At 38.4% G+C, this 15,755-nt stretch overlaps 1 protein-coding gene across 1 annotated transcript in view; it reads left to right on the forward strand.

Moving 5' to 3' along the window:
• The window catches only part of Pex3 (peroxisomal biogenesis factor 3), a 53,896-nt gene that overhangs the window by 6,169 nt on the left and 31,972 nt on the right, over positions 1-15,755 (forward strand). The window contains exons 2-3 of the mRNA XM_003465645.4: positions 1,265-1,396; positions 13,972-14,053. Coding sequence (XP_003465693.1) covers positions 1,265-1,396; positions 13,972-14,053 — 214 coding nt within the window. The remainder of the gene's footprint in view (positions 1-1,264; positions 1,397-13,971; positions 14,054-15,755) is intronic.

Consider the following 15,755-nt stretch of genomic DNA (forward strand, 5'->3'; position numbering starts at 1 on the left):
AATTCAAGCGCATATGAATATTACCTTAATGTGTTAGCTTGTCTAAAATTTTGAACACTACTAATTTAATCTATCAAAGTTCATTTCTTTTCTTTTCTTTTCTTTTTTTTTTTTTTTTGGTACCAGGAATAGAACTCATGACCTTACACTTGCCAGGCAGGTGCTTATGCTGCTGAGTTAAATCCCCAGCCCAAAAGTTCATTTCTGATACTCATTATGCTGATACTTGGTGCTGATCAGAGATAAAAGTTAATTAAAGCACTTAAGCCTTAAAGTATATTTTTTGTCAGATGCTAACAAATACTAGAGTATTCACATTCCCAGACAGCTGACTGTCCCCACCCTGAGTATAGACCAAAATGTTACATTTGTATCATACTGTATCTGCTGAAGTGTGTTGTTTATCACATGACACCATCTGTATTTGTGCTACACTGTTACAATACACCCTTCTTCCTCCCAATTACAATTAAGTTACTAGTTTTTAGATAGTTTAAGAAAATTTCTCTTCAGAGATTTTTCTAACTCATGGTTGAATAGATGCTCACTGACATTCTTTCTTTTTTCCTTTTAAAACCTTAGCCTATAGTTTTAAAAATGTTATGTATTCATTAAAGAAGACGTAGAAGCTGTAGAGAAGTGAACAAAAGAAAAAGAATTATTTCTTATTCACCATCATTTTGTTCTTCATTCCTTTATATGTTAGAAATTGGAGTGCTGGGGATGTAGCTCAGTGCTAAAACAGTGGTTTAGCATGTACAAGACCCGGGGTATGATCCCCAGCATCAAGAAAGAAGAAGAAATTAAAACCCACCTATTTTTCATTATATCTGTGCCATTAAAATAAAAAACTTCTGGCTTCCTGTTATATTATCATTTTAGTGATATAACTAGGATATTTCCTTTAGGCATTAATTATTTAACAATGTGGTTTTTAGTGGTTGTATAAGATTACATTATGTGAACAAGACGTAATGTATTTAGAAAATTCCCTTTTGCTAGACATTTATAATATCTCTAGATAACTCTTAAAGGCACTGTTAGACTTTCTAGATTTAATTCCTTTTGGCCTTTTCTGTGCTCATCTTTTCCTCTACTCTTTTCTCTTAAACTGCTGATCTTTCTGCCCTTTAGCTAAGTCTTACACAGTTATTGGTTTTTCCTTAATATAAGCTTTATAATTAGATTGTTTAAAAGGTTAAAAATACTGTTTAATTTATAGTACTCTAATATTGCTACTTTATTTGCTAAAAAATTATTTTAGGAGTGTATATCCTGGGGAAATATGGACAGAAGAAAATCAGAGAAATACAAGAAAGGGAAGCTGCAGAATATATTGCTCAAGCACGACGACAGTATCACTTTGAAAGTAACCAGAGGACTTGCAATATGACAGGTAAGGTAAAGAAAAATATTTATACACGTATAAAGTTGCTTGTTTTTTGTTTTGAAGTGTTAGAGATTGAATCCAGGGCCTTTACACTGAGCTAGAGTCCCAGCTCATATTTTTATATTTGTATTTTGAAACAAGGTTTCCCTAAGTCCCTAACTTGCCCAGGCTGGACTTGAACTTGTGATTCTTCTGCCTCGGGCTTTCAGACTGCTAGGATTATAGGGATACTCCACCATGCCTGGTAGAGTTGCTTGTTATTTGTATTAATTCGTGTATTTCTAGACCTAAATTTAGATGAAAAGGTGAAGAATGAACTACATCTACCAAGTATTTACATTAACTGAAAGATATCCTTTTATTGAGTTTTAAAATCAACATAAGTACTTTTTCACCCATTTCTTTTATTTGTTCATCAAGAAAAGGGAAAATTTTTTTAAAACTTCCCTGACTTCAGGTTATATATTCTACTAAAAAGTAAAGAGGATATAGTAAGTCACTTCAGGTAGTGCACGGCTGTTAGGAAAATAAAGCAATGCGAGGAATGCGGATGCTTCTTAAAAGAGGCCATCAGAGAGTCGGTACATCAGACAGACCAATGGTGGGAGCTCTGCACAGTGCCTGAGAGAAGAACAAGCTTGGAACATTCAGAGTATAGCGCAAGAGGAATGGGCAGCGGACCAGTGCTGGGAACCAAGGCTGCAGAGAAGGCCTGATCCGGCAGAGCCTCACAGCTCATAGGAAAGAGTCGGAAGTTTGTTACCTTTGCAGGACACAACTACTGACCTACAAGTGCTCAGTCAGTGTTAACTGTGGTAGTGATTTAAACTCTGGAGCCACAGGCATCCTGAAAGAATGAATGCCGTACCAAAGTCAGCCTGCCCATATTAGAAGAGAACAAGGTGTTAGTTGTAACTGTTATAGGTCTTGAACGATTAGTTTTCTAATCTATAACAAACCTGTTCTTTTTCATTGTTTAGAGTTTAATTTTCTAACATTTCTTACAAGAACAATTAATATAGAAAGAAATCATGAAGATAAATGATCCTTTTCAGCCTTAAAGGAGAATTTTATTTCCAGAGTTGAAAGGACTTTATTGTTAATTTACTTGCCTCATTTTACAAATAAAGAGGCTGAGGTCAAGGAGGAGGAGAGGCACATTCAGGTTACAGCTTGAGTTATGAGGTTTCATGTTTGAAATAATACTCTGAGCAATGCCTCCATTCTGTAAAGCAGAGAGTAGCAGAAATACCGTACTTGCTGACATATCTGATGGGGGACCATGGATAGAAGTGTGGGCCAAGGGTAAGGTATACCTGGTCCACCTTCCAGTTTGAATCACATCATCTCTGTGTCTTTAGGCCAGTTTAAACCCCAGCTTGCTCCTCTATAAAAATAAACATCAAAAAACCACTCCAGAAATGTTTTCGTCGCTCTACCCACCACACCCTCATCTCTGGACTGTTACAAATCATTTTCACAGAGGACCAGCGTCTTGCTTTCCATGACATTTCCCCTCTGGCATCAACAAATTTTCTGGCTTATCAGAAATGTATTGCCCAGATTTCAGTACCAAAAGATGAAGTAAAAGTCTTCTTGGGACCAGCTGATCTGGAGAAAAATGGGCTGAGATGATGGCTTCTGAGGTAGAATACAACTTACTTCTTGTAGAGTTTAGGGTTTCATTGACTTTGCGGGCCTGAAGCTGGTGGGTGGTCTGATCGTCTGTTTGGAGGATGGCAGTGTACAGCGTAACGTCTATGGGGGGCTCCTGAAGGTTGTAGCTACTGTTAATTCCCTAGTATCTTGTTTTAAAGTCCTGTGTCATTCTCATTGTTTTGTTTGGTTGGGTTTTATTCTGTTTTGTCTTATTTGATTTTGTTATATATGATGGCATGGGCAGCTATTCAAAGATGACAAGATATATTATGGTAGCCATTTTGGATTTACTATTATTTTGGTCTGAAGTCCTGTATTGTGTTCATTGTTTTGTTTTTATTGGTTCTATTCTGGTCCGTTTTGTTTTATTTTACTATGTCTGATGGTATGGGCAGCTGTTTTGAGGATAGCAGGAGGCACTATGGTGGCCATTGTTGATTTCCTATTGTCTTGTTTTGAAATCCTGTATCACTTACACTTATTTTGTTTTGATTAGCTTTATTCTGTTTTATTTTGCTTGGTTTTATTCTCTTTAAAATAAAAAAAATATTTAAAAAAGAGAAAGAGTATTCTTTAACATAGAAAGATTGTTGACAGGAAATGTACAGCTAACCTAGGCCTGAACAAGGGTTATTGAATGGTGGTAAATAGAGGCATAGATGGGGGACCATCTGTCTGTCATGTTCACCTCCATGTTCTTGGCGGTCAGCAGATGCATTGACCACCTGGTTGAACACACATTGGGGATCATTTTCTCTGTTTAGGCAATGATTAGGTTTGTAAGTTCCAGTATGTTAAACAGCACACTTACTTTCGTCTGCATAAAGAGAGATTGAAGAAATTATTATAAAAGCCTATATGTGATAAAAGACATCATTGCATGGTTTAAAAATGTTTTGCAAATGAGATGATGACTATAAATAAAGTGCTTGGCACATAATACTCAGTAGATGATAACTTTTAAAAAGTCACATAATTCTTTAAACATTCAGCTATCAGGACATTTTAATGAATTTTGAGACACCAAGAGTATTCATTTCAGAATATTATTAAGATTTTGAGAGAGTAGGAAAAGGTGGCTCCCAAGGTCTCAAAATGCATCTCAGTTTGATGTGGATCCCTCCTGTCAGTGTGGGTCCTTCTGAAAGCAAATGTGATGACAGGATTAGATGTGGGAGATTTCTCACGTCTCTCTGAAGAACGGTGGGGAGGAGCAGAGGTAGGCAAGGAAAGCCAATTGGAGTTCCCTGGTGGAGCTGTTCCCTCCTAAGCACTCTGATTGGCTAGAAGCAGTGTAGCCCTAGTCATGGATCTAGAGGCAGGCACCTGGGGCTGGTGGTTAACTATGCCATTCCAGGGTGGGGGTAACGCATGCCTATAACCATCACAATCCTCAAATAAACAAATAGCTGACAATTGAGAATTAAAAATCTCATGGTGATCACCAAGAAACAAAACAGAGGTTTCCTGAAGAACTTGCAAACTAGCTTCTCATATACTTTGATAATAGGACTATAGATAATATGTTTAAATTTATTTCCCTTTAGATAAAAATCTGTTGTGCATATGGTAGGAAAAAATTAGTACTTTTAGGTAAATATAGCTGATAGGATTATTTCCAAAAGATGAGAAATATAAAACAAAAGAGGCCTTTATTCTGAGAACACGGAGAGAGAGAACTGACACCCCCGACTGCTGGAGTCTGGCTTTTTCTCTGGCAGACACGTGGCGAGGGGGGTATATAAGTACCCTAAGCTTAGGGTAGTGCCCTAGGGCCCTTAGAGATGCACAGGTATCTCATTGGCACACATATGGTGCCAGGGACAGATTCCTAAGGGTGGGGGGAGAGAGAGTCAACTGGTAAATCCCTAGGGGCGGGGGAGATAGGAGCTTCCTGGTTCCGGTTGAGGTTTTTCTGGCTACAGTGTCCTGTCTGGGCCAAAACCCTTTCATATCCCGTCTTATGATTATTATTATGAAAAGGGGCGAAGATTTCTCTCTTTAACTATTTCCTGCTGGCAGGGGGCGCTGTACTGGAGTCTAGGGGAGTCGACGGGATGACGGTTGATGCCCAGGTAGATGCTGGTGCCAGGTGTTTTATCCAGGACAACTTCATTAGTGAATGCACGTATCTTAGACTGGAAAAACAAAGAAACAAGATGTTATGAGGAGACATGGCACTGTCATATTTAAGGACCCAGGTGAGGTAGAGGGAAAGGTGCCTTTGATTTAGACATGTCATTATATCAGGATGACGTTGAGGTAGGATCATTGTCACGGTGAGGTAGAATTCTGAAAATTAAGTGTGAGGTTAGGAGGAGTGATGTTATGAGAGATGATTACTCCCCCATCTGAAAGCATAAAAGTTAAGAGGGTAGGTGTGTAAAACTTGTGTCCGGTCCAGGAGTTGAACTGGAAAAAATAGGGGGAGTAGGGAAGGCAGTGGCTGTACCAGTATAGGGAACGTAAGAGCTTAGGCTTTCAGGGATGTCACGCTTAACCAGACAGCTGAGGGTAGACAGAACTACGACAGTTATCACATAGAACATTATGAAGATTACCTTACACGTAATGTGGGAGTCTTTAGGAAAGACTGTCAAGAGTCCTGCTGTAAAAATGATCATTAATAGAATGTAAGAAATTAGGAACCAAAGTGGATAACAAAACATGACTTAGCCTGTTAACTGTGGCTGCGAGGCCTTCGTGAAACGGAGACGGGTGGGCGACAGAAGATGAGATGACCACTCAGAATGATCAGATTTAGGGCTGGGAGGGCACCTCTCAGCCTGAGTGATGTGAAACCAGGATGGGAGTCCAGCAACTTTGACCGCTGTAGGGGTAGCCAAGTAGACCAGGTAAGGGCCACTCCACCTTGGTTGTAGTCCTGTGGATTTAGAACATTTGAGATAAATTAGATCTCCTGGGGATATGAGAGGATCTGGTTTGGCCTCTCCAGAGGGTTGTGGAAGGCAGAGATCAGCATGTTGTCGCAACAGGTGTTGGAGGGAGGAGAGGACTGGGACATAGTCAACAAGGGGAGGGAGATTTTGGGGAGCAGGAAGATTGTGGAGTAAGAATGGCCTGCCATACATAAGTTTAAAAGGACTTAAGAAAGTAGGAGCCTGGGGAGGTGCCCTGAGCTTGGCTAAGGCTAAGGGCAGAAGTTGAGACCAAGGTTGGTGTAGTTCTAAAGTGAGTTTTGTAAGGTGTGTCTTTATGAGGCCATTTGCCTGTTCTACTTTTCCTGAGGATTGTGGATGGTATGGGATGTGTAGGTGCCAGGTGATGTGTAAGCTTGAGGATACCTGTTGAGTGATCTGAGAAATAAAGGCCGGACCATTATCTGACTGAATACTCTGAGGTAGACCAAACCTTGGAATGATTTCTTGTATGACTTTGGTAACTACATCAGCAGTTTCCCTGGTTGTGGGAAAGGCTTCTATCCATCCTGAAAAGGTACAAACAAAGGTGAGAAGATAATTGAGAGTCTTGTGGCGGGGCATGTGTGTAAAATCTATCTGCCAGTCCTGACCAGGAGTGTGTCCTTGAAACTGATGGGTAGGAAAGGAAGGGGGTCCCATGCGTCCCTGAGGAGAGGTCCTGGCACAGAGATCACAGGTGTGAGTAATCTTAAGAATGATAGCTTTTAGAGAAGGGTGTGTGACTATTGGGGCTAAGAGTTTGTATAGGGCCTGTGATCCTATATGAAAACAGTTGTGTAAGTCAGTGATGATGTCTAAGGCCTGTTGATGTGGGAGAACAAGTTTAGATCCCTGAAAAATCCATCCCTGAGTGTTTTGTGTGTAACCTGGTTTGTGAAGTAGCTGTAACTGCTCTGGTGAATAATTAGGCTGAGGTAGACTATTTGGGACTAACGGGAGAAGATGAGAAGGGCAGGGCCCTTGTGTAGCTAACTTGGTTTGTGAATCTGCAAAAGCATTGCCTTGAGCAATAGGATCTGTAGAGTTTTGGTGTCCTCTACAATGAATAACTGCTGCCTGCTTTGGAAGTTGGGCTGCCTTGGGAAGTTTAAGGATAAGGGGACCATTAATGATGGGGGTCCCCTGAGTGGTAATAATACCCCGTTCTTGCCAGATAGAGGCATGAGAGTGTGAAATGCTAAGTGTATATTTTGAGTCGGTGTATATATTTATAATCTTGTCTTTTGCTAGTGTAAGAGCCCTTGTAAGGGCAATAAGTTCTGCCCTCTGTGACGAGGTGCCAGGTGGCAGTGGATTTGCCTCTATAACTTTTTTTTTTTTGTCTTTTTCATTTTTATTGGTACCAGGGGTATCGAACTCACGATTGCCTGCTTTGCAAGGCAGGCGCTTATGCCGCTGAGCTAAATCCCCAGCCCCTTGCCTCTATAACTTTTGACTGGTTAACTAATACATATCCTGCTTTCTTTTGGTTGTCTGTGTTTGTTGAACTGCCATCTATGAACCATGTGTCAAAGGCCAAAGAGAGAGGTGTGCTACTGATGTGAGGGAAAGAAGTGGGAGTCATCTGTAAAAACTCAATACAGCCATGGTGAGGATGGCCCTCTGAGGTGGGAAGTAAGGTGGCTATGTTTAGAGGACCACTAGTTGCAATAGAGATGCAAGGGTCTTGAGAGAGAGCTAAGTGTACCTGTTGAAGTCGAGAAGGGGTCATTAGGGCAGGGAGCACTTATGTGAGATAAGCTCATGTAGGTGATGAGGTGAGTATACTATAATAAATTGCCCTAATGTAAACTTTTTAGCTTCCTGTGTCAGGAGAGCTGCAGCTCCAAGAGCTCAGAGACAAGGAGCCCATCCTTTAACTGTGTGATCTAACTGTTTTGACAAGTAAGCTACTGCTTGAAAAGAAGGTCCCTTTTTGTGTCCTAGTACACCTACAGCATTGTGGCCCTGACAAGTAGTGTATAGGATGAAAGGTTGGGTGGGATCAGGAAGGGTAAGAGCTGGAGCTTTTAGGAGAGCCTCTTTTAATTTTTGAAAGGAGGCATGTATGGGCCTAGTAGGGTCCAGGGGTTGTGATAAGGGACCCTTAGCGGCCTTGTAGAGGGGTTGAGCTAGGGCTACAAAGTTAGGAATCCAGAGACGAAAGAAATTAGCTAAACCTAGGAAAGATGTAACCTGCTTTTAGAAATAAGCACTTACTCTTAGACTACAATAATGAAGTGTGTAGTTCCGATCAAAGGGGCACAGTATACTCTGCAGTAGTCAGCATGCAGGGCCATTTCTGCTATGTTAAAGTGTTTGCAAACAAAAGTATTTGTATAAGGAGGCAAATATGGATAATAAGAACTAACGCACTGAACATTTCCATGAGCCAAGAAGCACTGTTCTAAATGTTTTATGTGTCTCAGTCTTTAGTTATAGTGGCAATCTTCTATTATCCATAATTTACATGTGTTGAAACTGGAGCACAGAAAGGTTAAGTAACTTGCTCAAGGTCACAGAGATTCAAGATTAGTATTTGTGTTTGGATGGAGAATACTTAGCACAGAGACCAGACAGCTGTGGTGCTGCATAAAACTAGACACATAAAGTGGATGATAGGATCCAGGACAGGTACCAAGGTTTTGTGTGTGACAAAGAAAAAAACTGAACATGGCACATAATGGGAAGGAAAAAGTTGATTAAGGCAGTAGTACACTCAAAGTGAGCAGAGTGCTAGGGAGATAAGATGTAGGAGTTTAAAATGTTATGCCAGTTCTAGGTTGCTCTCACTGGGGTCTTTCAAAAGATGATTGGCAGGCTGCTGAGTCATGTCAGCTGTGTGTCTTGCTATGTTTTCATCATCTTTCCCATAATTCTCTCGGTGTAATTGGATGTGTGAGATGCAGCCTGTATGCGAACCTCTGAGCTCCAGTAAAGAACGGATACTGCGGGTCATACCAGCAGATCTGGTGCGCATGCATGTATCCTGGCTCAGAATTTTGGCATTTTCCATGACAGGCTTGGACATTGTTGCCGTCTTGTCTCTGCCTCCATGGTAGTGAGTCTTAAGACAAGGGCAGAGGGGAGCTGACTTAAACCATCCCATGGTAGCAGGCTCACTGACTCCATCGCAGAGGAAGAATTCAGGATGAGTCAGAAGGAGGCCCAAGGAGGGTCTATGAGGCGGAGACACAGAGTGCAGTGCGCACTCAGGAGAGGAGTGTGGCTGCTCAGAGAAGTGAGTCACAGTTACAGCCCGGGCTGAGGACATTCACACTTTCTTCCAGGGACTGAAACGCTAGGGGGAGATGGTAGAATGTTTGCAGTAACCTATACATACTCTCCCAAGGATGCCAGCTGGTTTGCAGGCATGTTTTGTGTCCTCTTCTTTTTTTAATGGGCGATTTAAACATTCTCTGGATCACTTAGCCTTTTGTTTACTCTCTTAATTAGGCCAATTAATGGACTACTAGTGGTCTGGAAAGGAAGGAGTATAAATCTGGCGCCAGGACTATTGAAACTGGGACAGTCCTTACATCGTGTCCTGGCTCCTATACCTTACTTTCTTTTCTTTTTTTTTTTTTTTTTTTTTTTTTTTTTTTGTCTTTTTTGTTTTTATCGGTACCGGGGATCGAACTCACAACTGCCTGCTTGCAAGGCAGGCGCTTATGCCGCTGAGCTAAATCCCCAGCCCCATACCTTACTTTCTTAATTGAGCCAGTGCATCTCCTTTAATGAGGAGTCTTGTAGAGTAGTGTAAATCTAGCCCAGGAATACTGGCATGGAGCTGTTGGCGTAACTTCTGCTAAGTCCTGTAAGTTGCAGTCTTTGCGTATTTGTGATTTCCTTGTCTCCTTTACACCTGTCTTTTCTGTCTTCTGTCCTACCTTAGGGTGAGTGGAGGGGAGTGCTCCAGCAGTACACAGGGGAGGCAGACCATGTGCCCTGCTGTGCTATCTATGTTAAAAGTATTTGTTCATTGCTAATGTTTGCATGACTAGAAGAGAATAGACTTGTGTGTCTGGTTGATGCAAAGTTAATAATCTCTTGTCTGTCAGAAGAATTATCAAAAAAGACCCCTCTCAAGTTATACCACACAGTCACAAAATCTTTAAACTAGTTGCTCATTAACTCAGATTTCTGTAGGACTTTAGCCTCTCTCTCTCTCTCTCTCTCTCTCTCTCTCTCTCTCCCCCCTCCTTCCTTCTGTAAAGTGACATATAGTTGTCCCTCTCTATCCATGAGGAATTAGTTCTAAAATCCAAAGATCTTCAAGTCTTATATGAAATGTAGAGTGTTTGTAGTAACCTGCACATATTCTTCCATATACTTTAAGTCATGTGTAGATGTACAGGTATCAGACTGTAAAAGCTAATTTACCTATTGCATGTAGGTTGTGAATCTAAACAAAACAAGATTAAGTAACTTGTTTAGTCTGAACTAACACTATGAGTTCACTTCACCTGCTGGCATCCACAAGGAAACTTGGCACACTAGCATTTGAAGTTTTTCTGATGTATGCAAAGAAAAAGAAAATTAAGCTTCTTCCCTAGCATTTCAGTTCAGGAGTGACAGTATACTACAGACAAGGGATCTTCCTTCCTTTGTCAACATTTGGTAACAAGGCTGTGAGATCAGCTGGCTTTTAATTTGTATCGACACTCAGATGCAAAATAGTCTCCAGAGTTAATGACCATAAGCCTTTAGAATTGACTGAAAAGCAAAATGGTCCTGCTTAGAGAACTAGAGCAGAATATCTAGCATAGTTATAAGAAGCGTTATGAAAATAGCAGTATGCCCCCTATAAATTATGCTTCCATACAAAAACAAAGTCAGCTCTAAAAATAAGCAGCAGCTCTTAAAAAAAAAAAACAAATAACTTAAAATATCTTAAAAATTGATGGGAATGTAGGTTGAAAGATAACTAAAACAAGATTCAATTTATAATGTATTCTAAGCCGGGCATGGTGGCACATGCCTGTAATCCTACACTCTATAGGCTAAAGCAAGAGGATCATTGCAAGTTTGAGATCAGCCTGGGCTACAAAGTGAGCTCAAGGGTAGTCTGAACAGCATAGTGAGACCCTGTCTCAAAAAGCCAAAAACAAAATTTATAATATATTCTAGTATTTTAAATTTATTGTTCATTATATAACATCAACTTAGAAATATGTTATAATTTTGTTCTTTTATTAAAAGGAAAATTCTAGATTGAATTCTATTGAATTATAGAAGACTTTATTAGAATGGTTATTAATATTTTCTAGGATTTTCTTAGAAAATAAAATCAAATAGCTCCTTCCAAATATCATATTTTTCAAATGGAAGAGCTCCCAATTGTACCAGAAGTTCTGGTTGTTAATTTACTTTTCATTGAAACAGTTTTTCTTTTTTTATTAGCTCATGTTTGCAGTACATAATATTTACATTCCTTGTGAGAAATTTGTGCATACACATAATCGTGTACATTTTTTCTTCCCCTTTCTCTTCCCTCCCCATTCATCTCTTGGTGCCCCCCTCCCCGCTTCCTTCCTTCCATTTTCCTTTGTTCATGTTTGTGGTACATATTCCCATCCTTGTGTGTAGTTATTCATGTACAGAACACATCTTATTCCTCTTTCATCCCCCTTTTCTCTCCCCTCTCCACTTCCCCCAACTCTTGATCCCTTTCCCCTTTGAAAACTTTACTTCCTCACTTCCTGTTGTCTTTTATTTTGCTCTTTATTTATCCTTTGGGTTTCTCACATAATAAAAATCATGTGCTATTTAAGCTTGTGTGTCTGATTTATTTTACTTAAAATATAGTCTCAATGTGCATCTATTTGCTATAAATGACTCAAATTTATCTTTCTCTACAGCAGGATAGTATTCTGTGGTGTATAAATACCACATTTTCTGCATCTGTTCATCTGTTGGTAGACAAATAGGCCATTTGCAAGATTTAGCCGTTATGAATTGTGCTGTTATAACATAGATGTGCATGTATCACTATAATACAATATATTTAACACTTTTGGGAAGATATTTATAAGGGAAATAGCTATCTAGTGGAATTTCTATTTTTGCTTTCTGAGGCATGTCCATACGGATTTGCCAGTACCATACTGGTTTTGTCATTGTAGCTTTGTAATAAAACTTCAAGCCCTGGATTGTGATGCATCTTGCTTTTCTTTTTTTGCCCAGGATTTCTTTTGCTATTATAAGTCTCTTCTGGTTCCGTATGAATTTGAAGATTGTTTTCTCCAGTTCTTTGAAGAAAGCTGCTGGAACTTTGATTAGGGTTGCATTAAATTTGTATGTCAATTTTGGATGTATAGCTACTTTGTGTTGTTTCTACCTATCCAGTATCAGGGTATCTTTCCATTTTCTGATATCCTCTTTGATTTCCTTTTTTAGAATGCTTCGTTGTTTGTTGTAGAGGTCTTTCACTTTGTTTGGTTAATTCCTAGGTATTTAATTTTTCTTGCTGCTATTGTGAATTTATTTTTCAGTGGGTTCATTTTTAGTATATAGGAATGCTGTTGATTTTTGTGTGATTTTTGTCTGTCTTCTACATTACTGAATTCTATTATTAATTCTAAGAGTCTTTTGATGTAATTTTGGGATCGTCAATGAAGAAGATCATGTCACTTGCAAGTAATCATTATTTGATTTCCTCCTTTAATATTATTCATTTTATTTCTTTGTTTTGTCTGTTTGTTCTGGTCATTGTTCAAAGACTGTATTGTTCCTGATTTTAGAGGAACAACTTTCAGTTTTCCCCCATTTAATATGATGTTGCAGTAGGTTTGTCATAATTAGCTTTTATCAGATTGAGATAAGGTCATTCTGTACCTATTTTTTTCAATGCTTTTAATCACAAAAGGATATTGGGTTTTGTCAAACACCTTTTGTTCATCTATTGAGATGATTATGTGTTTTTAGTCATCACATCTATCAGAAACTTGCTTGATTTCATGACAGAAGAATTAAAGAGCATTCTCTTATTGGTCCTAATGCAGGATTTGGGTACATTGTATCCTGGATCTCTGTGATTGACAGGTCATGCCCACTTGCCCAACCAGATGATCATGTTCTAATTGCCTGCTGCTATAACTTACTTTACTCTAGTAAACAAAACTCCTAACAATAAGGAAATCTGATGTAGAATTTTTAAATTCCTAAAAATTTTATTATCAGGGGCTAGAGGTTTAGCTCAGCGGCATAAGCGCGTGCCTCGCAAGCAGGCAGTCGTTAAGTTCGATCCCTGGTACTGATAAAAAGGAAAAAGACCAAAAAAAAAATTTTTATTATCAAACTCATTTTAATTTATAAATGTGTATGTCTTCTGCAGTTTTTATATAGTGCAGAGATACAAAGTAAGTGTAGTGAATTGTTTGTAAACTTTCTCTTATACTGTATCTGGTTTTGTCTTCACATTATTGCTAGAAGAAATAGACATGCAGGAGCAATTGAAAAATCAAAACTAACAGCAACACTCAGTTTCTAGCCTGCTGTACTTTTGTGTTATGGTACAATAAATATTTATTACTTTATATTATCTAATAACCTTTTTTTAAAATTAAAAATAAAGTATGAAACAAAGTATAGCTAAATATAAAAATGTCAGTTTTGATAATTTTCATTATATGAAAAGTAAACATTTATTGTTAGAAATTTGGACAGTACAGAAAAGAAAGACGAAAAAAATAATTACACATAACCCATAGCCCAGAGACCACCACTGAGATTCTTTCTGTTCTTTCATCTGCATGTACTTGTTTACGTTGCTGTGATTATACTGTATATGTACCTTATTCCAGTTAACATAAGAAATACATGATTTATTAGTCCATAATAGTTTTATATTGCTCTCAGTAATGCAATTCTCTAGCCTTGACATTCCCTCCAAATTCTTACATGTTGCTAGTCTTATCAGACAGCTTAAAACAATTCACATTTCACAATGTGGATAGAAATGTCACCTGTGACCTTTTAAATGTTCGGTTTGTGTTACAGTGTTGTCCATGCTTCCGACGCTGAGAGAGGCCTTAATGCAGCAACTGAATTCAGAGAGCCTTACAGCTCTGCTAAAAAACAGGTAAATGGACTTCACTTAAAATTTATAGAATGAATTAAAATACATTGCAGAACCTTTGTTTTGTTCTTTTTAATTAAAGTTTGTTAGATATAAGCTCAGTTAGCAAAATATAAGCAATTATCACTGAATTAATATTTCATTCTGTTCATTTGTTTATGCTGTGTCTCATTACACAGGTCATTTAGGGCAATGTGTGTGCGTTGCTTTTCATATAAATGATTTTATATCATTAATAATTGAGTACTTATGGAATATTTTTCTGAACCAGAAATTGTGAAACTAAAAAAATTTAGTTTCTTATAGAAGCTATAGTATTCTTACAGAATACTATGCTTCTCATAGTTTTTAAAGTATATTAAGTAAAGTATGTTAAGATTTTAAATAAGTATGGTGATGAATTTACATGATCAGTTACTAACGAAATGCAAGTATGACACAAACATATAATATTAATAATTTATATGACCACTGCGTTTTTTTATTTTTTTATTTTATTTTTTTGGTACTGGGGATCAAACTCACAACTGCACGCTTGCAAGGCAGGCGTTTATGCCACTGAGCTAAATCCCCAGCCCAATGACCACTGCGTTTTGTAAAACACTTTTATATATATGACCTCATATATCTCATCTAGCATGCCTCGAGATGTTGTAAGTTAATACATGCCATGTTAGTTTAAGAACGTTTCTAGAAGAAACTAGCTTCTTTTTTTAATGAACAAGATATGTAGGGGTAAGTGACTCCACTTAGTAAATTCTGTGTGCTGGATTAGGGGCACCAGGGCCGTATGGATGCTGACCATGTGCTCTACCACTGGACTACAGTTCCAACACTAAATTTTCATCATCGTAGCCATACTAAAATATCTACTTGCTTTGTAATCACCTGCCAATAGCCAGCAGAAATTACTTTCTGTACCTATATGCTGCCATTTGACTTTCATAACATTCCTGCAAGACAAATACAAACAACAGCAAAATTTCTTTGAAGTATTTCTTGTATATTCAAAGAATGCTTCATAAAATAACAATAGATTTGTGTACTTAGAAATGTTTTGTCTGATTAAACTATAATACTAGTGTCATGGGACTTCGCTTCCATAGTTTCACATTCTTAGGATAGATTCTTTAACCTGCCTTAAATATGTAAAGTTTAGCTTATAAATTAATTTCTGTAATTATATGAAGAAGATACGTGTAAGCAAATCACTCTCAGTCACATAAATACTTAGCACCTGTATGCACATAAATATAGGATAGAAAAGAAATAGATTCTTCTTAATTGCCTTCACTTTTTAATTTGTTGGGAAGGCAAGACAACTGAAGATTGTATACAACAATTCTATAAAAACATCATAGCAGACATAATGAACATGGTGGCACAGGACATGGTGGTGCACACTTGTCATCCCAGAGCCAGGAGGCTGAGGTAGGAGGGTCACTGCAAGTTGAAAGGCGACCTGGACTACATAGTAAATCCAAGACCAGCCAGAACTACAGAGTGAGACCCTGTCTCATAGAAAACAAACAATAACATCAAAGAATAAACATGGTGGCAGTCTTTATGCGTAGTGAATCTATTTGTTTGAAGGTGCTAGGTTCCATATGCTTTGAGAGGTTTGAAATGTTAAAGGGCTGGCAGCTTAGCTCAGTAGTAGAGCACATGTTGGTTTGCTTGAGGTTCCAGGTTCAATGCCCAGCAC

The sequence above is a fragment of the Cavia porcellus genome, unplaced genomic scaffold (genome assembly GCF_034190915.1).
Source record: "Cavia porcellus strain 051 isolate PalLab524CR breed Dunkin Hartley unplaced genomic scaffold, mCavPor4.1 scaffold_22, whole genome shotgun sequence".
In the NCBI taxonomy this organism is placed as follows: domain Eukaryota; kingdom Metazoa; phylum Chordata; class Mammalia; order Rodentia; family Caviidae; genus Cavia; species Cavia porcellus.